The following is a 22,308-nucleotide window of genomic DNA, read 5'->3' as shown; positions in this document are numbered from 1 at the left end:
TTATTTTCTTCATTTTCAGTTTTCCGGAGACTGATGTATTTATATGATATGGGTTTAAATAATACATAAATTAGTACATTTATGGACTTATCAATCGTAAGCGTGTGTGAGATGAAAATGTCTCTTGCATACACGCGAGTGCGCACGGAGACAGTCTAATCAGAATAATAAGTCACGACACAATCCCAAATCTTCCTCACTTTCATTAGGTCAAATAAGGAAAAAACCTATTAAGAATAGTCGTGCTTTATTCATGATGTTTTATTCATCCGATCATTCCTATTTTAAAATGAAAATATGCTTAATATCCTACCTCTTTATCTCAACTTTTCTTTTTCCCACTTTGTGTGCGACCCTTGACATGCATAATATATTGTAGCATATGGATATACGTCTCTCAAATAGTGGCAACATGCATTAACTGTTATATTTACGTTACGTGCGGTAAATTTTTTAAAAAAAATAAAATAGGTAAAAATTGTAGATTTTAAAATTTTATTTAATTTTCCAACAATATTTTTTTTTTAATAATCAAATTAAAAAGAAAAAGAAAAAAAGCCAAACCACCTGCGTCATTTTTCTAAAATTTTGAAGGCATTAAAAGTAAAGAAAATAAATAAAACGTGGAATACATGTGAAAGAAGAAGCGTTCGAAAACAGAGCAAGAGCAGAAAAGCAACTTATAGTTAGGATTCCTAATAAGATTTGAATCGCTTTGCCAGTTGGTTTAATTGCTTGGCCTTCAAGGATAATAACACCACCACCACAAAGGATTTGGAAACACACTCTCTCTCTCCAACGTGAATCCTCTTCATATAAGGAAACCCCCACTTGTATCTCTCATTATAATTTGGAAACCCAGTTCAATTCACAGCAAACTCTCTCTCTCTCGCTCGCTCTCTTCAATTCGGAAGTTGAGCGATCTCTCTGTCACTCAACATTTTGGAAACCCACTTGTTTTTCTGATCATTCTGTCAGTCTAAGCAGTAAAGTTCGTCTTTTTTCTGAGTTTAATTTGTTTTTGTGTGGGTTTGTTTCAATGGGAGTGATGGGCAAAATGAAGATTATTGATTTTGGGGTTGATGGGTTTCCTTCAAATTCTCTAAATCTTGAGTCTTATGAAGTTGATGTGAAACATTGGAAGGAAGATGTTGAGAAAAAGGCCATGGCGATCAAGAAAGAGAAAAGGGCATCAGCATCTTCATCTTCATCTTCAACTCTGTCTTCCTTGGAGCTATTGGCTGATGTAGCAACCCAACAATCGAAGGAGTTGCTTTTGGACGAAAAGACCGTTGTTGAAGAGTTGATCAACTTCTTTGCTCGAAAGGGAAGGGAACGAAGGGTTTTGGCAGGCAAGCTAGGGTTTGAGTTGAATGACATTTTCATTCCAAAGAAGAAAAGGAGTAGACTTGGCCCTCTTTCTCTTAAAAGGAAGAGAGAATATTCTGATGATCATAATTGTTTTGGGAGTGACAACCTTCTCCAAAACAACAACAACAACAACAATCTGAACCAGAAAAAGAAGAAGCAGAAAAGGGTTCACGTTCAAACTGAACAATTGGAGCCAAAACCAGAGTTGCCTCAAGAACTAAAACACAAGATTAGTGGAATTGGTGGAGATGTGAAACTTGTAATCCAGAAGAAGATATGTGCGTCTGATATGTCTGCAAATAATGCTCGATTTTCGATACCAGGGATTAAGGGCAAAAGCAGAGACTTTCTTAAGGAAAAGGAGCAGAGTGATTTGGATATTCGTGACACTGACAAGAAGAAACGGCTGATTGGTATCCCTGTTTTGATGCTCAACCCATCTGATCTGAGCTTCGATTCTTTACGCCTGAAGAAATGGCAAATGGGAGGCAACCATGTGTACAATCTGGTTTCGGGATGGAGAAAGGTTGCCAAGGCAAATAAACTCGAGGAAGATGAGATGGTGCAGCTTTGGTCATTCCGCCTCAACCATGACTCTCAGCTTTGCTTTGTGCTTGTCAAGGTTAATAGCACCACCACCACCACCACCACCGCAAAGGAGGAAGCTCACCAACATATTGGATCAACTTCTTGTCTCAACAATGAGCAACTCTCTTAGTACATAACACATACATATACATATAAATATAAAAAGTGCTCTTAGTTTCTGTTTAGGGATTCTTTTGGATTCGTGTTTCGGAAACCAACTTCATAGAAATTAATTACACTTTAGATTAATATTCTTTATGATGATGAAAAGTTGAACTGTATTTTTCTAAATCTCTTCAATGGAATCAAATGAATTTTTCATGATGCTGTGTGTTTGTACCATATTTTGCAAATGGGCCAAAAATGGTCTATCTCTCCAAGGAACATATTTGTGAAACCCAAGCCCAATATCTTTTCTATTCTTTAAAACAAAAGGGATCTTTTTTTTTTGGGCCGTCAATAGATAAGAAAAATTAATGAAAGCCCACAGCGTCAGGGAGCCCAAATCTTTGAACCATACTAAAGTCAAAAAGATTGGTAACCGTTGCACATAGACCCACGTGAGGGTCTGAAGAAGGATTGTCACCATTAATGATGACTTGACCTTATTCTCGCCCAACAAGAAAGCAAGTTGGATAAAAGCCACAAGAACCGAAGGGAGTCGATTTGCCAACCAGATTTCCAGGTACAGAGAACTCAAGTCAGAGAAACACCTCGAAAAACCAGCGATTTTGTCAGAGATATTCCATCCTTTCACTTATGAACCGATCCAGATCAACAGATCAATAGCTAACTTTGGATAGCAGCCAAATATCCTTTTTCAGCTTTCATCATTGAAGCTTCTCACTTATAAATAAAGAGCCTCCACAATAGAAGAAAAGGACTTTCTCTCCAAAATCTAGACGCAATGTCTCGAAGACACTTGAAAAACTCAAGATCTTTTGAAACAAGCCTGCTTAATTTCCAGATAACCAGTTGACAACTCTTGTGTTCATCTTTTTGTTGCTCTGTCATCTCCATGGTATGATTCCTTTCAAATGATCAATTTGAATTCATGTATCCATCTAACTAGATAGAGAAATCTCCAGTTTGTCCTTGCTTTGTAATCAATATTTTGAATTAGTTGAATGGATAAATTCAAAACTCTTGTTGTTCCTTGTTATCAAGTTAAAATCAGCTAAAGAGACCTCGGAGTTTATCTTAACTGTTTCATTAAGTACCTGCTATTTAATTGTTTTTACATATTTTAAATATCTCTATAGATTAATTTAATTTCCCGCCTTCGTATTATTTAAATTTATCATTCGGACCTAAAGCAGAGGTCTAGGCCCGAATAGGGCCCTGTCAGTCTAAAAGTAAAAGGTTAATTTAGGCTTGAACTATATTGTTGGGCTCTAATTGACTGGAATATTAACCCGATCTAAGGGCCAATTGAATTTAAATTAGGTTTCTAAACCCAAATAGGGCATCATTAACCACGATTTTGGTTCCCTTCTTGTTTGATTAGGTATTGCTCGTATCTATCAGACCAACACACATAAATGAAAGAATATTGAAGTCCTCTTGATTGAGGCATAGAAAAGAACTCATCCAGGCCAGTACCTCCCTTAGAGCACAATGGCTTGAGCAAAAGTTCAGAATAAGTGCAAACACAACAAATCAACATACTACACCACTCACACCAGGTCTATTGGGCTGGTCTTACACCCAATAGTGGCACGCCTATGCAACTCTCGATCAGGATAGGAGGAACAAGCCGATAGGACCCAGCCCGAGCCCGCTCGTTCCTGTCAACTTGATCCAATTGTTAATTTTGTTCAGAAGCTGAAAGAATCCTCTTCGCTAGCCAAAATTCCAATCGGGGCATTGGTGTTGATCCAACAACCCCCTCACTCTACAGAGCAATCAGATCCAAGTCATCAAACCATCAAAAGGAGTGTTCACGGGAAAAAGGACCAACAGCGTGTTTATCTTTCAAAGAGGCATTGGTGTAGAAGAAGACGATTAACTTGGCGCACTGTGGGTTGGCGCTGCTGCCTCTTACACCTTAAACTCCTTTGACTTAGGATGTAATCCTTTTGCCTCAACCAGCTGTTTGTTGTAGTTTTGTAGTTTGAGTCGAACAATAGAGGCTCCTAAATTTTTACTTGAGCTAGGTGAATTTCCATAAATTTGTACATGTATATATATATATATATATATATATATATATATATATATATATATATATATATATATATATATATTTGCGGGATTCTGATTGGAGAGAGAAATCTCTCATGGCTTTCTCCTCTAGTTTCTGCCTTTCTTTACTCTGTTTGCACTTGTGACTAAACTACATTTTACCTCTCAAATTTTTTGACTATTCTTTTTAAAACAAAATTAATTTGCTTAGATATTCCCATACACTTTATCTTATAAAAAAATATCCAAAAATTTAGAATGATGAAAGAAAAGAAATTAAGCCCCAGTTTAAAAATAATTAGAAACCTAAAAGAACAAAAAGAGCCATAACCCCTACAATCAAAGTTAACGGAATTAATCCTCTCCGTAGTCGAATATGATCCAACTTCTCTGAATTCACCTGCAATCAAAAAACTATAGTAGGTGTAAGAAAATTACACAACTGACAAAATTTTATTGCCTTTTCATGTGACATAAATAAATACATATTTTAGCAGATTTATTCTACTACAATGATTAATTACAGGCAAAATTAGACAATAAGGCTGCTGTATGCATATGCTTGTTGATCAAACATGGAAATTACTTGCCTCCTTTCCTGTCAATCATTATCTGATATGCGTGCTGACATTTTTCTTTTTGTATTTTTGATAAATTATTTTTGCATGTATTTTGTGATTTGATTGCAAGGAGGAATGTCTCCTACCAAGAAAGGAGGCAAGCGGTGTCCATCAATTATGCACAATATTTTTGGTGCCAAAATAAATGGCTCAAGTTCAGTTTGTCTAACCTTTTCCCTTTTCACACTGCTAGTTGTTCCTCCATACTTGCATGATTGCATCAGCTTTCTTTCTCTGCTAGTTCTTCATCTGTACTCATTGGGATCAGACCTCAATAATTTGGGAGCTCAGCCCTCAGCCCTCAGCCAGAGACGGAATGAGGACAACTAAAAGGAATTATTTCTTGATGTGGGCTAGAGCCCAGCCAAGCCACCCCTTAGTTCTTTCACTGTCCTGATCATCACTAAGAAAATAAGCATATGGGATAGACTCGGACTCAATCATATTTTCATTGGTAAAGTCAGGATCCCATACTAGACGGACCCCTGTTTTCTTCACCCTGAAACCACATCCAATTACAATGTAAACCTCAATGGAGTCTCCCCCTTGGAAATTGAGCTCATTGTTTGATAAATGTCCTTGCCAAATAACTTCATTAGAAGTTATTGCATAGGGATCCATTGGACGGACGACAAAGCTGATGAGCTTGGTATGATTTATAACAAAAATAGAAAAACGATCCAGAGATGTGTCATTGTCTAAACAAGAAGAATAAACGACGCACACAGTCAACGCTTTCAAATTAGAACCAGTATTTTGAGGCACTCGAAAATGGACTCGGTCACCCTCATCATTGACATTCATGAACCACTTCGGTATATTGTTTCGAGGGAGAACAATGCCACCATTGTTGCTCGCAGTCTGTCCCTATACCAAGTCAAGCAAGATGTATGAGAAATATGTGTGTATCATGAGAGAGAGAGAGAGAGAGAGAGAGAGAGAGAGAGAGAGAGAGGAACCTGTGGGATGCTCTTCTTAAGAGTGGAAGTGATATTGGTGGACCGTTCCTGTGCGATCAACATTGGGGAGTTTAGTAACTCATCCAATCCTGGAAACTCAACAAGGTTTGGGGAATGGCTTATGGTGCGAGCCCTTGGAAGGATGTAAAAGCAATTGGTCATTATATTTACTTCTCTTAATGAATTGCCAAGTTGAAGAAATCCTGTATTAGAAGTTGAGCCCTGTAATAGAGGAGGATATATTCTTGGCAATACCACAGGATTAATGAAAGGATTGGGCTCTTTAAGTTTCAGGCCACGTAGAGATAAACACGTCAGGTTCGTCAGTCGTACTATGGAAGAATATGGTACTTCTCTTATGGCTGTGCCATCTATAAGAAGAGTTGTCAATGATAACATCTCCCTTATGTCCTCTCCCAAGTTCTCAAATCTTGAACAGCCAGAAAGAACAAGAGTTTCAAGACATTTCAACTCATAGAAACTATCCGGAAGATCTTTAAGCATTATGCAGTCTTTGAGATTCACCAGAACAAGTCTTTCAAGATGTCCAATGGAGTGGTGAACCTGGGACAAGCTCTTACAGTCTTTGAGTATCAAATACTCGAGATTTGGGAGTTTTGAAAAGTCTGGGGATTGTGTTAGGTAATGTGAATGACTGAGATTAAGAATCTTCAACGTCCCAATCAACTGTTAGACAAGACCAAAAGAAAACACAAATCAAAATCCAAAAAGAAGAGAATAAGGGTGTGATTCTAGGTATAAAATCAGAAGGAAAAGATTAACAGCTTGGTTATACACCTTGGAATGCTCCCAAAACCGTATGAGATTGCTATACCGTAGATCAATAGAAACCAGGTTTATTAAGTGCTTGAAGACATCTTCTGGTATGAACTCTAGAGGGAATCCACGCCAGCAAAGCCATCTTAACTTGTTGGAAAGATATTTGTAGTCCCCAGTGAGCTGCACATGATTAAGTTGGAGCAATCTTAGTCTCTTCATCCTTATAAATGCTTTCACACTGAAAATAGTGTTGTCAGATCTTAGCAATTTTAGAGCGAGTCCTTCAATTTTTTCAGTTCCCTGTTAACAAAAGGCACCGAGTAAGAAGAATGCATGTGAAAAACATTGATTTATATATACACACATGTAGCAGAGTAATGAATGCATGTATAAACCACATGAGAGGTATATGATATAGCATTGTTCTATGAAACACAGTCATCCCATTTATACTTTCTTATGACCTGTTACAGTATGGGTTTTGCCAATCAGAGCATTGTATTTGTTGATTTTTCTCAATTGAGCTTTGTTTGGTACAATTGAACCTAATTAGCTGCAACTGTAGATGTTACATGTAATGATATAGAGCAATGTAATGATTTCGTGTACTAGAGCCTTGCATTGTACCATTAGATATACGTGGGATACCTGTGCAGCTGTGCTTCTCTTGTATCACATGTTATTAACATAAAATTAAGTCTGATTGGGAAAGTACTTACAGATTTGTTTGTCAATACATCTGTTGCATCTTCTTGGTGCCACAATCTACTATGCTTTCCAGGGTATTTAGGGAATTTTGCCCGCACGATTTCTCTGCCCATGTCTCGAATCAAATCATGCATCATGAGCTTGTTTTTCTCATTAACGGTCACAAGGCACCGTTCAAGAAGGACACTAATTCCTATTTCCGCGAAAAAACCACAACCATCCAATATCTTTGTGACATAGTTCTTGTTAACTCCTATAAAGAAACAAGATATATCAAGGAATATATCCCTCTCGTTCTCATCACTCAGTGCATCGAAGCTTATCTTAAGTTTTTCCTGAATTTCGAAGTGAGGATTTTTTTCCAATTTCTCCAATGTGCTTGTCCAATCCCTTATGCTCCTTTTAAACAGAAAAGAACCTAAAACTTCAATTGCTAGTGGCAAACCTCCACAGTAAGCAAGAACACTTCTTGAGATTTCAAAATATCCTTCATTAGGACAACGATTTCTAAAGGCATGCCAACTAAAGAGTTGAAGAGCTTCTTCTTCATTCATTTTTCGAGCCAGATATATCGTATTCACTTCAAGGTGCTCTAGTAAGTGTCGATCTCTTGTGGTTATAATAATTCTACTTCCTCGACCAAAGGAGCCACGGTTTATAGCTAATGAATTTAGTTGGTCCAATTGATCTACATCATCAATTACAATAAGTACGCTTCTGCATCGAAGTCTTTCTTTTATCACATTGACCCCTCTATTTACGTCACTTACCTCCATCTTGGTTTGTTTGAAGATATCAGAAAGAAGTTTGTTTTGCAAACTCAGCATACCATTTGATTCCTTTGCAGTTTCCCTAACGTTTGCAAGGAAACTCTTATATGCAAATCTATGATAAAATTTATTATAAATGGCTTTTGCAACTGATGTTTTCCCCATTCCACCCATAGCCCAAATTCCAAGCATGCGAACATCATATGATTCAACATCTAAGTAAATACTAATCTCTTTCACACGAGAATCTATTCCAACTGGGTAGACAGCTACATTTAAGTATGTCCTGTCGAATTGTGTAGTGATCTCCTCGGTAATTTTTCTGATAAACTCTGCTTCAGTCCTGTCAATTAAATTTAGAAGCACTGCCAGATTAAACTGAATCCTAGAGAAAAATATTTTAGTAAAGGGTGTAAGCTATTTAGACCCCCTAATGTAACTTATTGCCTGAAAGTATAAACAGGAATTAAAAATAATAATAAATGGTTATATATAAAAAAGGGTCATAAGAAAAGACTTTTTATTCATCCTTTTTCTAATAAAAACCCAGAATATCTTTCTTCTTGGTGAATTTATCCTTATAATTAATTGCCAAGTCAAGGAATTTCCATACTAAGCATGATGAGTCAGCCCCATGTTAAAATTAGCTAGAATTGTGTAGTCAATACGTTAAAATCTATAAGAAAAGAGTTTCATATAGGGTGAAATCTAATCAACCCAGAAAAAAAAAAAGAAAAAAAAAAAGAATAGCCTGCAGTAAAAGAAGATTAGCAATTATTTACCCATATGCAGTGTTTCTAAGATCCCAGCCAGATAAATTTGAAGCTTCAGTAAGCGCAGCTCTCCACCTCACTACCTTTACCTTTTCTGTATCTTTATTGGATCGCTCATGTTTCTTCATTGCTTTTGCAAAAATACCAGTCTGTTTCCTGACATCCGAAGGATCAACATCATAGAATATTGGCAAAACTATTTGCCCAAGTGTTCTTCTACACTCCATGATCTTTACCAGCTCCTCAAGACACCAGCTGGAATCAGCATATCTCCTTGAGAAGACTACGACAGAGATCCTGGACCCTTGGATTGCCTGCACCAATTCCGCTGTTATTTCTTCCCCTCTTCTTAGCTGGTTGTCAATAAAAGCATTGATTCCGGCCTCTTTCAGTGTCATGTAGAGGTGGCCTGTGAAGCCTTTGCGTGTGTCATCACCTCTGAAGCTCAAGAAGACATCATGCATCCAACGTTTTGAGGAGGAGGATGATGAGGTCGAAGAGAAGGCTTCATGGGCTGTCCTTTTACTCATCGCTACCACAGAAATGCAGTGCTTTCTGGGATCTACAGAATTGCAAGGAAAATAAGGAAGGCAAGTTTACTTATAATACAGGCAGAGCAGCTTATAACTACCATTACAAGGAAAAGCAAGGCAGGGAAAACTCCTAGAAGGTTCGCTTTTGAGAATCATATGAAAATAATAATAATAATAATGCAAATATAAAAAGGTGGTGCAGAAGTCAATCTCCAACTGGAAAAACTAATAATAGCAGATATGATAATAAATAAATAAATAAAATGCAGGTTAACATGAACAGGGGAAACATCTAACAAATATTCCAGCATCCCTAAAAAAATAAACATCGGAAGATAAAAAAAATTAGAAAGAAAAAGAAGAAGGCAAAGAAACAATTGGCACCTTTTCTGGGCTTGAAATTAGAAAAGAGCAGCTGGCGGATATCGTCGATCCATTTGATTTGAACGCCATGGACTCTGATTTTGATAGGAGAGAGAAATCGCTCATGGCTTTCTCCGCTAGCTTCCGCCTTCCTTCAAGAATTGTTTTATTATGTTTTTACCATTTTCTTACCAAGCCATGGTGGTGGGTGGGGATAGTGAGAAAAACCAAAAGACTAGTAAAAAAGGCAAACGGCGTTTACTTTTCCTTTTTTGACTTTGTTTAAACTACATTTACCGCCACTCTCAACTACAAGCTCATTTTACGGGGATATTCAATTGAGATTTTAAAGAAAATTAAAAGTTCTCGACTCTTCTTCTCCCCCAACCCAAAACCAACTCCAGAGTTGAAATCCTCATCGGTTCCAGGGGTTCTCCCCTGGATCCACCCCCTTCGGTTAATAATCTGGGCCTCTCGCCCCCCCGTTATGTTGTGGAGAGTTTTTCTTCGCAGCTTTTGTTGGGTTTTGTTTGCTCCTTGCTTTTGCAAGGTTTTGTTTTCTTTCCTTTTCTTTAAGAGTTGGTCTTCCAGTCTTTTGTGGCTGGTTTTGGTTGATCTTGCTAGATCTGCTGCTTTTGTGGTAGGTCTCGTGTAGATCTCTCTGTTTTGGAGGTGGAGTTGCTAAATTTGGTGGATCTACAGTTACTGTGCTTGGGGATCAAGGGGATTAGGGGATGCTGTGATATTCTCTGGAATGTCCTGGTGGATGTTGTGCGGGTATGCCCTCCACTCTTGGGGTGTTTCCTGTCCCATGAATTTTCAGAGTTTGTTCTCTGTCTTGATCTTATTTAAGCACTCTTTGCTGAAAGGATTTGGGTCCTCCTAATCTATCACTCCTTGTTAGCTAGGGTTAATGTTGTATTCTGCTGTTTAACAATCTTGTAATACTTGTATTTAGTTGGTGTGTTTGTTTTAGTTTCTGTATTGCAAGAACCTCCTGGAAGTGTTCTTCTTGTTGTATCTGGGCTTGTGCCCTGTTCTTCAATGGAACTTTACTACTTCTCAAAAAAAAAAAAAAAAGAAGAAATTTAAAAGTTGAGGTATTCAATCATGAATTATAGAAATCTAAAAAATTCTAGGTGATCGAGACTTTTTAAACTTCATTCAAATTTGGATGTATTCAATTATGATTTTAAAGGACTCAATAAAAATTTGAATGTATTAAAAAAAACTCATTGATTTTAAAGGAAATATAAAAAGTGGCTCATTTCGTTTGATTCTAGATTAATTTTAAACCATGACAAATTTTTGTTTTCCCCTAAAATTTTTGATAGATATATTATTTTGACAAAAAAAACTTATAAATTTGTTTGGGTTTTTTAGTGAAACGGGCTGGACTTCAGTCAGTGATATTATTGTAATTTATAGGTGTTTTTCGTGTTTTTAAAAATGGGCTTTGAGTTTTTCAATTTATAGTTTCTAAAGGGTAGAGTTTTCTACTATTTCAGCCCCACTATTGGGCCTCTGTAATTATACCGAGAGCTACCTAAAGCTGACGTTCGAAAACAAAACCTCCTTTCTATCTCTCTCAAGAAATCGCGTGACAGCGCCGTGTAGTAGTGACATCGCCCAACGGTCAAAAATCTTTTTCCCATCGCAATTTGGAAAAACACCATCTCTCTCTTTCCGAAGAAAAAAACTTTTGATTGAACTTGACGGCTTGACTAGATTGATGTGTGAGGTGTAACATAAATGATCAATAATGTCAGAAAAAATTTATAAAAGATCAAAAGTGATAATTTGACAAACCTCAAGAACCATTTGTGATAAAAACCCCTTATATAAGGAAAACCCACTTTTTCTGATCACAATTTGGAAACCCCAATTGGGTGAAACCCATTTAAATTCAAAGCAAACCCTTTGTTTTTCACTCTCTCTGTCTCTCACGCTTTGTTCATTTTGGAAACTCTCTCAAGTGAGTGAAACCCACTTGTTTTTCTGATCATTCTGTCACATTAGAGTAGTAAATTTGTCTCCTTTCTGAGTTTAATTTGTTTCTCTGTGGGTTTGTTTCAATGAGAATGATAGGAATAATGAGGGTTTGTTTCTCAGATTTAGAACAAAATATCCGACACCTACCCCCTTATTCTCAAAATTTCCGTTTGAGGACCCAATTGGAATTTTTGTTATCCCCACGAGCTTTGGGGGTGCTCAATGTGTGTCCCTTCACAAGGCTCCAAATTTAGGAGGGCCCCCATTTTATGACCTTGAGTAAAAACTCCACTAAAAAGTTGTATTTTCATTGAAAACCATTAAGTGCTCCAGAAAGCTGAAAATGAAGAAAATAAGGTAATAAGTAATTTTTTAAATCAAATTTTCCTAAAAAACATAAGTATAAAGAGTACATAAATGAGTACATTTATGGACTTATAAATCGCAAAAGCGTGTGAGATGAAAATGTCTCTTGCACACACATGAACACGCATGGAGACATGCTAGTCAGAATAATAAGGCACGACAAAATCACAAATCTTCCTCACTTTCATTAGGTCAATAAGGATAAGAATAGTCGTGCTTTATTCATGTTGTTTTACTCATCTCATCATTCCTATTTTAAAATGAAAATATGCTTAATATCCTACCTCTTTATCTCAACTTTTCTTTTTCCCACTTTGTGTGCGACTCTTGACATGCATAATATATTGTAGCATATGGATATACGTCTCTCAAATAGTGGCAACATGCATTAACTGTTATATTTACGTTACGTGCGGTAATTTTTTTTTAAAAAAAAAAATAGGTAAAAATTGTAGATTTTAAAATTTTATTTAATTTTCCAACAATCTTTTTTATTATTTTATAATCAAATTAAAAAGAAAAAGAAAAAAAGCCAAACCACCAGCGTCATTTTTCTAAAATTTTGAAGGCATTAAAAGTAAAGAAAATAAATAAAACGTGGAATACATGTGAGAGAAGAAGCGTTCGAAAACAGAGCAAGAGCAGAAAAGCAACTTATAGTTAGGATTCCTAATAAGATTTGAATCGCTTTGCCAGTTGGTTTAATTGCTTGGCCTTCAAGGATAATAACACCACCACCACAAAGGATTTGGAAACACACTCTCTCTCTCCAACGTGAATCCTCTTCATATAAGGAAACCCCCACTTGTTTCTCTCATTATAATTTGGAAACCCAGTTCAATTCACAGCAAACTCTCTCTCTCTCGCTCGCTCTCTTCGATTCGGAAGTTGAGTGATCTCTCTGTCACTCAACATTTTGGAAACCCACTTGTTTTTCTGATCATTCTGTCAGTCTAAGCAGTAAAGTTCGTCTTTTTTCTGAGTTTAATTTGTTTTTGTGTGGGTTTGTTTCAATGGGAGTGATGGGCAAAATGAAGATTATTGATTTTGGGGTTGATGGGTTTCCTTCAAATTCTCTAAATCTTGAGTCTTATGAAGTTGATGTGAAACATTGGAAGGAAGATGTTGAGAAAAAGGCCATGGCGATCAAGAAAGAGAAAAGGGCATCAGCATCTTCATCTTCATCTTCAACTCTGTCTTCCTTGGAGCTATTGGCTGATGTAGCAACCCGACAATCAAAGGAGTTGCTTTTGGACGAAAAGACCGTTGTTGAAGAGTTGATCAACTTCTTTGCTCGAAAGGGAAGGGAACAAAGGGTTTTGGCAGGCAAGCTAGGGTTTGAGTTGAATGACATTTTCATTCCAAAGAAGAAAAGGAGTAGACTTGGCCCTCTTTCTCTTAAAAGGAAGAGAGAATATTCTGATGATCATAATTGTTTTGGGAGTGACAACCTTCTCCAAAACAACAACAACAACAACAATCTGAACCAGAAAAAGAAGAAGCAGAAAAGGGTTCACGTTCAAACTGAACAATTGGAGCCAAAACCAGAGTTGCCTCAAGAACTAAAACACAAGATTAGTGGAATTGGTGGAGATGTGAAACTTGTAATCCAGAAGAAGATATGTGCGTCTGATATGTCTGCAAATAATGCTCGATTTTCGATACCAGGGATTAAGGGCAAAAGCAGAGACTTTCTTAAGGAAAAGGAGCAGAGTGATTTGGATATTCGTGACACTGACAAGAAGAAACGGCTGATTGGTATCCCTGTTTTGATGCTCAACCCATCTGATCTGAGCTTCGATTCTTTACGCCTGAAGAAATGGCAAATGGGAGGCAACCATGTGTACAATCTGGTTTCGGGATGGAGAAAGGTTGCCAAGGCAAATAAACTCGAGGAAGATGAGATGGTGCAGCTTTGGTCATTCCGCCGCAACCATGACTCTCAGCTTTGCTTTGTGCTTGTCAAGGTTAATAGCACCACCACCACCACAAAGGAGGAAGCTCACCAACATATTGGATCAACTTCTTGTCTCAGCAACGAGCAACTCTCTTAGTGCATAACATATACATATACATATACATATAAATATAAAAAGTGCTCTTAGTTTCTATGGAGGGATTCTTTCGGATTCGTGTTTCGGAAACCAACTTCATAGAAATTAATTACACTTCAGATTAATATTCTTTATGATGATGAAGGGTTGAACTGTATTTTTCTAAATCTCTTCAATGGAATCAAATGAATATTTTATGTGCTCCTCTCTCTTCCCACACTATTTTATCCATCCGTGCATTTATACGTAGCCTATGCTTCATATTGGACTGCTGGTTGACACCATTGCCTCTTCCCACGCTATTTTATCCATCAGTTTCCCACACTATTTTATCTATCTCTATAAAAGTGCTTTTGACTTACACAAATCACACTCCCAAACGAGCCCTAAATTAAAATGGTAATACTTTCTTGGAATCTTTCTTTTAAGAGAGTGATAGGGAAATTCTTAGGGTTGCTGATTTCTTAGAGTTACTAAAACCTTTGACTTGCAATATTCTCACAAGCATTTTAAGATAATTTTGTTTCCTATTCAAAGTTTATTTGAGCACGGACGCTTCAATGCACTGTTGTATAATATTTACATCCACTTGGTCTGATTGTCTCATCTGAAAGTGGAAGAAAAAGCGCTGAGAATGCAATGTCAATTGGCTGACTCTACCATTCATCAGTTTGGGGTTTAATTCTATCTGATTATACATCAACATTATGATTTATGACTTACAAATGAAAGGCAGCATTTCAATAAAATGCAATCAGAACAGACCTAAATAAATTACATATATTAGAATACGCTGAACACTCTCAACCATATCTCCTAACAACTCTTGTACAGAAGATAAAAATACCTTATATAAACATCAAGTCATCTATCGTCATCAGAAAGTAGCAACGTGCCTCCATTCACGAGATCATTGCAACCGGAAGGTCCTGGTTCTTTGCAGAGATTAACTCATAAGTTCCTAAATGTCTGTACTTTTATACGTTCGAAAACTTTGACCCGTATGTTGCACAAGGACATGAACTAAACCACCACGGCCCAAGTACCATCCACACTTCCTGGCATCAATTGGCTAACAAATCATCACCTTCTAATCAAAATTAGTAGGGATGTCTAAATCTGTATCCGAAGGATTAGTGAGCTCAACCAGAGGTTCCTGCGGATACCAAAACTTCAACATAAGTTATTGTATATCAAAGAGGCCTCATTTATTAATGGGGATCAAAACACACATAAAGGTATGCTTTTAAATTTCACTGGACCAAAGTTCTTTGCTTGATTATTAGCACAGACCGGAATCTATCCATTATAATAGCTAGTTACATAAAGAGCACTCTGCACATTTATTTGGCCCACACACATATCATACCTGCTCATCATTGGCTGAGGAAACAATCCCCATCGGCAAACTGTTTGTAAGATCTTCAGTGGTTTCATGCAAATCCTGCGGCATGTAACAACAAAAACTAAATACATATTTTACAGGTTGATCTGATTAAATATAAAAGAAGATTTATGCTGTGAATTTTTCTCACTAGTTATTTCAATATGCTACATGTGTATTGTGACCAAATATTAGAAAAGAACTGGCAGTGACCTTTAAAACCAACAAGATGAAAATTATATTTATCACCCAACACCAAAAAGTATTCTGACCAGAAAATATACATACTAGTCAAATAAGGTAATAGTGAGTTCAATAAATAAATGAATCTGATTCATGAAAGAGAGCTGTCAGCTTATCAGTCAATCTACAGTACATTTGTCAAAATGTGGTCCACGGTTAGCCACCTGTGTTCATCAACATAAGAACAGATGCTCTGTAGACTTCTATTACTAATGGACTTTACTTATAAATGTTATAAAACGATGCTAGTATGCATAACATATCCATTTGGTAGTTAACTAGTACTGAGGTTGTATTTTGGATCATCTCACAATCTCAATCCTAGGTCCCCCAACTAATAAGTGTACTTTGGGTCTGATAAAAAAAGTTAAAACTTGTCCAAGGAAAAACACTTAGATCAGCATGTTTGACATTACATAACAAACAATATAAAAATAAGCATAGCAGAGCTAGCACCATAAATGCAAAACATACTTGCTCATCCAGGTTGACAGAAGCATCATTGGATCTTTCAATAACTGTTTTAGAAGGACCTTCAAGTGTTCCCTGTGCACACAATAATTATTAGGTATATAGAACGAGCACAGCACTTCGCATAGGAGGTAATAGTAATAGGGGAGAAAAATTATACATGCTCATCCTGGTTTCCAGAAAATTCTCCTTCAACAAGTAAAGGCTTCACTTCGATTGGTGTTCCCTGTAAATATCATTTTTGTCATTATGTAGATCAATCATGCCAATGGTAGCAACAGGAAAACAGCAAAGTACAAATACTTGAGGACTAAAGTGTAAAAAGGCTAGATTTTAAAAAAAAAATTCTCAGCTAACTCACAACATAAAGGAGAAGCATATAAATAATGATTAACCACTTGAAAATGGATTCAACTTTTATATTGAAGAAATATTCATATTCTCTATATCAAATGTTGCACATACAGGTTCTATATGGTCCATGGTAAGGTTCCTTCCTCCCTTGCTGAGATCTCTCAGTGTTCCCTGCACAATCAATACACTGGTGAAGGAAAATGAAAGGTTACTTGAGGAGACAGTAACAGGCATCTGTAACATAGCAATAAGGACGAGAGAGAGAGAGAGAGAGAGAGAGAGAGAGAGAGAGAGAGAGAGAGAGAGAGAGAGAGAGAGAGAGAGAGATTGACAAGTTGGCATATCAGAAAATTAATATTTTTACAGAGTAAAAAAAACAGTATAAACCAACCTTATTCGCCCACATAAGACCACATGCATTACATAAGGTTCTTGGCCCAGCAGGTCCACGGCGCATTGCAGGAGTATTATTTTCACTAACTCCACAATGTTGACATCGCCGTAAGCTGAAAATGCAGCAGAAACAGGTAAAAGCGTTGAACATGACAACATTGTCAACAGGAAAACTTCAATAAGAACTACAAATCAACTGCAGAAATCAGTAGAACCAGAATAAGCTTGGAACTCACACAGTTTCCGGTCGAGAAGTGCCCTCTTGAAGGCCACTTTGTGCCGAATCCCAACCAGAATCACCTGAATTTTGTTTTAATGATGCAAACTGTCCATTTTTACGAAGCATCCTATCATAATGATAACAATGACAAAAAGAATGACACATCATTAACACCATAGGACCATTGAAGATGCAAACAACAATATTGTAGATTTTTTAACATCTGCATCAATAATGAATCTCCCTATCTTCCCATTTTTCATGTTAATGCACACAAATTGAATCCATAGCTCACATACAAACCAGCACAGAAGACCATTTATTAAGAAAGTATTTAAGCATTTGGAAAAAAAAAAAAAAAAAAACCAATAAAATAAACAAAGAATGCACTAACACTTTTAGAGACATTATAAATAAAGAAAAATAAACAAAGAAAGGATTCATAAATACAAAATATACACAATGCACAATTTCATCAAATAAAAAAGATGGCTCTCATCCACATTTAAAGAGACATTATTTATCCAAGACAACACAGCTGAAAATTCTGAGATCTCTAGCATTCAAATTCCTTTAACAACATATAGATCCCATAAAGTGCCTCAAGAATTGAATGGCTCTATCCAGAGTCTAATATCCCTGCTATTAGACTGGACTTTTTACTTACTCCTAAGGATTGAGCACCACCAAAAGTTTTGCTCCAGTGCAAATCACAACTTACACCTCAACCAGCCACCTCCCAGGTAGTCTGGGTGGAAATTGATTTAACAAAAGCTTGTCTATCGGAAGTTGAACGGGGGAGAGTGATTTCATCACAGATCTTTCAGCGATACTTTGAAGCTTTGGTGGGAGGAGAGTCCAGTTCAGGGTTAGGATTAGGGAAGTTCAATATTCTTTCAAAAACTGGAACAGAGAAACTTGGCAATGTGCGGGTGGTTAAGAGTGCCAAATTGAATGTCATAAGTTGTGACTAAATCCTCCTTTTCTAGAATTTTACATGCTTTTTCTAGAGGCATTGGATGCATGTTCCGAGTCTCTGACAACTTGGCAAGTGGAGATTACAAATTTTAAAAAAACCAAACAGCTTTTGGTATCTAATTCCTATTTCTAACTTCTGCCCTGCTCCAAATAAAATCTAACTTACAACCAAAAATAGACGTACAAAAATTACAGATGTTGATTTCTGTTTTTTGTTTCGTAAATAAACTTCAAAACTACTACATGTGTAAACCAAAAGGTAAGTCTATACTCAATTATAAACCACATTGGTAATAGGTTTCAAAGAAACCAATTACTCATTGGCTCAAACCCAAAATTCATAGTCACATAGGCAGGCTATTTTTCAGTAAATAGATAGCTATTCTGTTCTAGAACAAATAAGAATTCTATTAAATTATAGAGTTAACAGCTCAGAAACCATCTCGAAGTAGACTGAACATGAAGAGAAAATGTTATAAGGCAAGGATATACATATCAAACTTTCAAGTACCTAAAGTCAAGATCAAACTGCATTCAGAATGTAATAACAGTTGGTGCAACTGAAACAAAAGGTATAAGGTGCTATAATTTACTAGGTCTTACAAACCTAAATTCTGACCTATAATTACACAATACTGATTCTCTTGTCAAATCCAAATCCCCCATCCCCCTCCCATCCAGAGAAAAAAAAAATGGAATGAAGGAAGGGTCATAAATTTGTCTCACCTCTGTGCAACCTCTTTACGGACTGTGTACCTAATTTTCTTGTCAAAGCATCTCTCCTTCCGTTTTTCACGAAACCGAACCAGCGAAGCTATTCTTCGTGAAAGATTTGAACGTTTTGGGGTGTCAGCCACACCCTAGATATTGTGGAAGGCAACACGTGAACATAAGCACAGAAGATGCATTGAAATTGGTCTCATTAATGTCAACATATGCATTACCCGTGTATTCTGATCGTAAGACACTTCAACTGTAGGCACACCAGTTGGTACATCACGTCCTCCCAATAGCAAGAGTACTGCTTGCACCTGTTATATAGAATCCAAAGTCCGAGCCTTCTTTTAAACTAAGCATAATGCAAACCAGCAAAGACATGTTATAGTAAATTTAGTAAACAGATGTAAAGGCCAACTTTGAGAAAACAGAAACAGATAAAGATTGGCTTGGCTTCAACTAGTTAAAGGGATTATCATAATCCAATAGTTAGTTATAATGAAGCAAATGACGGAATGGAAGTTCATAAAAACCGAATGAAATTTTTAATTTGAAAATATGTCTTATTGCAGACCTACAATTCAAACTATATTGTCCTGCCAATAATTGTTATCCCCATATTGCTTTACATATTCGAATATTATACAATATACTTTTACTCTTCTTCCAAGGGATGAGTTTAAACGCCAAGTCACAATGGAATCCAGGAGTAGATAAATAAACTTATATATTTATTTTCAATTAATAAACTTATATATTTAATCTCAAAAGAAAATATTAATAAGTGAAGAAACTGAATCATAATCAAATGAAATTTTATCATAAACAACAATACTTAAAGTCCCTTAATTTTTGTAACCAAAAAAAAAAAACAGTCCCTTAATTTTCAATTTTTCGTTGGACAGCAGATAGTTTGCAGTAAACGCCCATATTTCAGAACCCCTTATCAACTCTTTGCAATTACAAGGACAAATACAAAACCCAGTAACTTAAAGCTCGCAAAAGATAATATAGTACGGAAGCACAGTACAGCCGCACAGGCATAAAATTTGGGAAGAAAAAAAAGGTTCTTATTACAATAAATTTACTCAAAAAAAAAAAAAGAGAGAGAGAGAGAGAGAGAGAGAAAGAGAGAAAGAGACCTTCTCAGGTGTAACAGCAGGGAAGACATAGACCTCGCCTTCAAAAGACAGAGTGAGCTCACTAGTCCTGGACGCCATAACCACACCTCCTCCTCCTCCTCCTCCTCCACGCTCCGCAACGCTGACCGAATTCACATGAACCTCTTCCATGTCCTCCATACCATCATCACCACCATCTTCGTACTCAGCCTCGTCGTCTTCGATCGGTATCGGACCTCTCCCGTGCTCCTCGAATGGTCGCGCTTGCAGTGGCTGCGGATTCACGGCCGCCATCCAATACTCCCTCCACACCAAATCCCCAGCCTCACCACCACCTTCTCCCAATTCAAACCCTAACCCCGTTCCACCGGACAAACAATCATCGTCTCCGTCACAACGAAACCAGTACAATTTCAATACCAAACCCTAACCCTAAAACCCTGCAACTATAAGCTCCAGCTGGAATTTCTGAGCTCGAAGAAGAAGAAGAAGCTTCGAAAATCAACGATAAAAAAAAATTGAAAGTAGCCCAAAAATAGCTAAGATTTTCACAGAGCTTGGCGCTGTGTTTCCTTAGAGAGCCGCAAATGGGTAATAAAATGATTTCCCCAAAACAAATAAATCAAAAGGCGAAAATCATTTTCTTTTCAATTATAATGCAAGGGGATGATTCAGTGCTACGTGGGAGCACGGTCTGAGGTTTCGCAGGGTTTTGTGGACGGTTGCGATTGATGATATATTGATGGGGTGCGGGGCCCACGTCTCACAAGCGTGTTGTTTCTGGTGGGTGTGGGTGAGGGTGATGAGTGATGTAACCGTGGGTGGGGCCCATTTGCACTGGATTGGTTATGGGTAATGCAATCCAACGGCTGGTGGTAGTGATTGCAGGCGTGGGGTGAGAGATTATTGTTTGTGGTGATTGGGTTTGGAAAGTGGTCTGGAATTTTGGAGAAATTACTAAATTGGGACTGTGTTTTTGTCAATATATGGAATGGACCAGAGAGTCATAGGATAGAGGACTATATGGGGATTTTGGGTCCAGGTTAAGTGTCGTCATGGCTATTTGATCTAAAATTGGATAATGTTGTACTTGCAATTATGATTGGGAACGCCAACTTTTCTTTTACCCTTAAGAAAAGCAAAAGATTTTCTCCCTTTTTATTTATTTATTATGTATTGTTTTTATTTTATTTTTAGGGGAGGGACATTATAACTTGGGACATTTTTCAATTTTGTGAAAGAGAAATATTATTAAATTAACAATTAATTGGTTCTATGATGCAGTGTTGTGTTGTATGAGAAGCAGTGTTGTGTCGTATGAGAATCGAAATTGTTCATTTATGAGGTCATCCTTTAAAGACTATTCATGCAAAATAAAAATAGAAAACTTAAAATCATTTAGCTATTTAATTAATAGTGTGATAATATAGCATTTTAATCAAAACAATGAGATCGTATGTTTATTTGGAAATTGTTAGAAGATTAAACGACTTTGGATTTAATTGATTTTTTCTTCTTCTCCAAATATGATCTTTAAGACGAACAAGAAGAGGGGGAGGGTTTAGTAGGTAGTTCCTTCATCAGATTACATATTAGGATGAGAATCAGATTTCAGAATGAGATTTGAGACAGCAATAGGTAGAAATGGACAAATAGGAAGGTAGCTAACATTTCCTTTTTCTTTTTTATGGCGTTTTTCACACTTCCGTTTTATTCATTTGCACTCATCCCATAGTTGTTATGCTTTCATTCTTCTTTGATTGATTCAACTATCAAAGCATTTAAATAAAATGAGATCCATGCTCTCTAAAGTATGGGCTTAATTTTATGATTCTTGCACGACCCATACTTCTGTGTCGTGTTTAATACAATCCGTCAATAATCATGTTTGAGCAATATTGTGCTTCATTTGAACGAATTAAACTTGTATAGTGTCGGGCCAGCTAGCCCAATTTGACACCTCCACTTCACACCTACACAAGTCATGCATTTTCAAAAAACCACTCATTCCCCTGTCAAAAAAAAAATACCCAACTTCCTTAAAATCAACACTTGAGTCAAACATTCAATCAAACCATCGTCAACGAGTTGTTGTTATCATCCCACCTCACCCTCACCCTTTCCCTTGATACCATTGTTTTACTTAATGTTTTTTTTTAAAATTTTATTCATATATATAATGATTTTAATGAGGAGGAAGCTAGTTCTTGCCCTCTAACATTCAAACCCACAATGTTTGAACATCCTTGTATTTGGTATGGAAATTTTCCCTTTTATATATATTATAAAATTATGTTTGATATGTTTGGTTTTTAGATCCGACGAAGATCTTTGTTGTAAGTTACTTTAAAAAAAAAAAAAATCAA

At 36.7% G+C, this 22,308-nt stretch overlaps 4 protein-coding genes across 6 annotated transcripts; 2 read left to right on the top strand and 2 right to left on the bottom strand.

Annotated features, from left to right (window-relative positions):
* Nucleotides 1-594: 594 nt before the first annotated feature.
* LOC110774175 (uncharacterized) lies at nt 595-2,208 on the top strand. Its single transcript, XM_021978718.2, has one exon. The coding sequence runs from the start codon at nt 1,040-1,042 to the stop codon at nt 2,087-2,089; it is 1,050 nt and encodes a 349-aa protein (XP_021834410.2). The 5' UTR covers nt 595-1,039; the 3' UTR covers nt 2,090-2,208.
* Nucleotides 2,209-4,355: 2,147 nt separating this feature from the next.
* Nucleotides 4,356-10,539, bottom strand: LOC110774176 (disease resistance protein RPV1-like). 3 transcript variants are annotated; one of them, XM_088251298.1, is made up of 7 exons: nt 9,671-10,539; nt 8,763-9,315; nt 7,222-8,323; nt 6,521-6,802; nt 5,723-6,409; nt 4,934-5,630; nt 4,356-4,557 (listed from the first exon to the last, which is right to left on the bottom strand). In XM_088251298.1, the coding sequence occupies exons 2-6, from the start codon at nt 9,281-9,283 to the stop codon at nt 5,100-5,102; spliced, it is 3,123 nt and encodes a 1,040-aa protein (XP_088107424.1). In that variant the 5' UTR covers nt 9,284-9,315; nt 9,671-10,539; the 3' UTR covers nt 4,356-4,557; nt 4,934-5,099. The 3 variants fall into 3 exon arrangements, with proteins under 3 accessions (XP_088107424.1, XP_088107426.1, XP_088107428.1); XM_088251300.1 differs by having other exon boundaries at nt 4,356-4,543; XM_088251302.1 differs by having other exon boundaries at nt 4,934-5,624.
* Nucleotides 10,540-12,635: 2,096 nt separating this feature from the next.
* On the top strand, nt 12,636-14,261 carry LOC148298076 (uncharacterized). Its single transcript, XM_088255838.1, has one exon. The coding sequence runs from the start codon at nt 13,021-13,023 to the stop codon at nt 14,059-14,061; it is 1,041 nt and encodes a 346-aa protein (XP_088111964.1). The 5' UTR covers nt 12,636-13,020; the 3' UTR covers nt 14,062-14,261.
* A 681-nt stretch (nt 14,262-14,942) lies between these two features.
* LOC110772569 (GATA transcription factor 24) lies at nt 14,943-20,384 on the bottom strand. The gene is made up of 10 exons (XM_021977003.2): nt 19,964-20,384; nt 19,049-19,135; nt 18,831-18,964; nt 17,143-17,253; nt 16,905-17,019; nt 16,625-16,684; nt 16,320-16,385; nt 16,163-16,234; nt 15,431-15,505; nt 14,943-15,217 (listed from the first exon to the last, which is right to left on the bottom strand). The coding sequence occupies exons 1-10, from the start codon at nt 20,234-20,236 to the stop codon at nt 15,152-15,154; spliced, it is 1,059 nt and encodes a 352-aa protein (XP_021832695.2). The 5' UTR covers nt 20,237-20,384; the 3' UTR covers nt 14,943-15,151.
* Nucleotides 20,385-22,308: the final 1,924 nt, after the last annotated feature.

The sequence above is a fragment of the Prunus avium genome, chromosome 1 (assembly GCF_965620075.1).
Source record: "Prunus avium chromosome 1, drPruAviu1.hap1.1, whole genome shotgun sequence".
Taxonomy (NCBI): Eukaryota; Viridiplantae; Streptophyta; class Magnoliopsida; order Rosales; family Rosaceae; genus Prunus; species Prunus avium.
The sequence above is the reverse complement of the archived record's forward strand: the minus strand, read 5'-3'. Positions and strand labels throughout refer to the sequence as shown.

Coding starts and splice junctions, on each gene's coding strand:
- LOC110772569 (XM_021977003.2), bottom strand. CDS start 20,236: ATGGCGGCCGTGAATCCGCAGCCACTGCAAGCGCGACCATTCGAGGAG. Junction 18,965..19,048: donor CTTACGATCAGAATACACGG/GTAATGCATATG, acceptor CACAATATCTAG/GGTGTGGCTGACACCCCAAA. Junction 16,235..16,319: donor CTGGAAACCAGGATGAGCAT/GTATAATTTTTC, acceptor TTGTGTGCACAG/GGAACACTTGAAGGTCCTTC.
- LOC110774176 (XM_088251298.1), bottom strand. CDS start 9,283: ATGAGTAAAAGGACAGCCCATGAAGCCTTCTCTTCGACCTCATCATCC. Junction 8,324..8,762: donor CTTAGAAACACTGCATATGG/GTAAATAATTGC, acceptor TTTAATTGACAG/GACTGAAGCAGAGTTTATCA. Junction 6,410..6,520: donor GGTTTTGGGAGCATTCCAAG/GTGTATAACCAA, acceptor CTTGTCTAACAG/TTGATTGGGACGTTGAAGAT.
- LOC110774175 (XM_021978718.2), top strand. CDS start 1,040: ATGGGAGTGATGGGCAAAATGAAGATTATTGATTTTGGGGTTGATGGG.
- LOC148298076 (XM_088255838.1), top strand. CDS start 13,021: ATGGGAGTGATGGGCAAAATGAAGATTATTGATTTTGGGGTTGATGGG.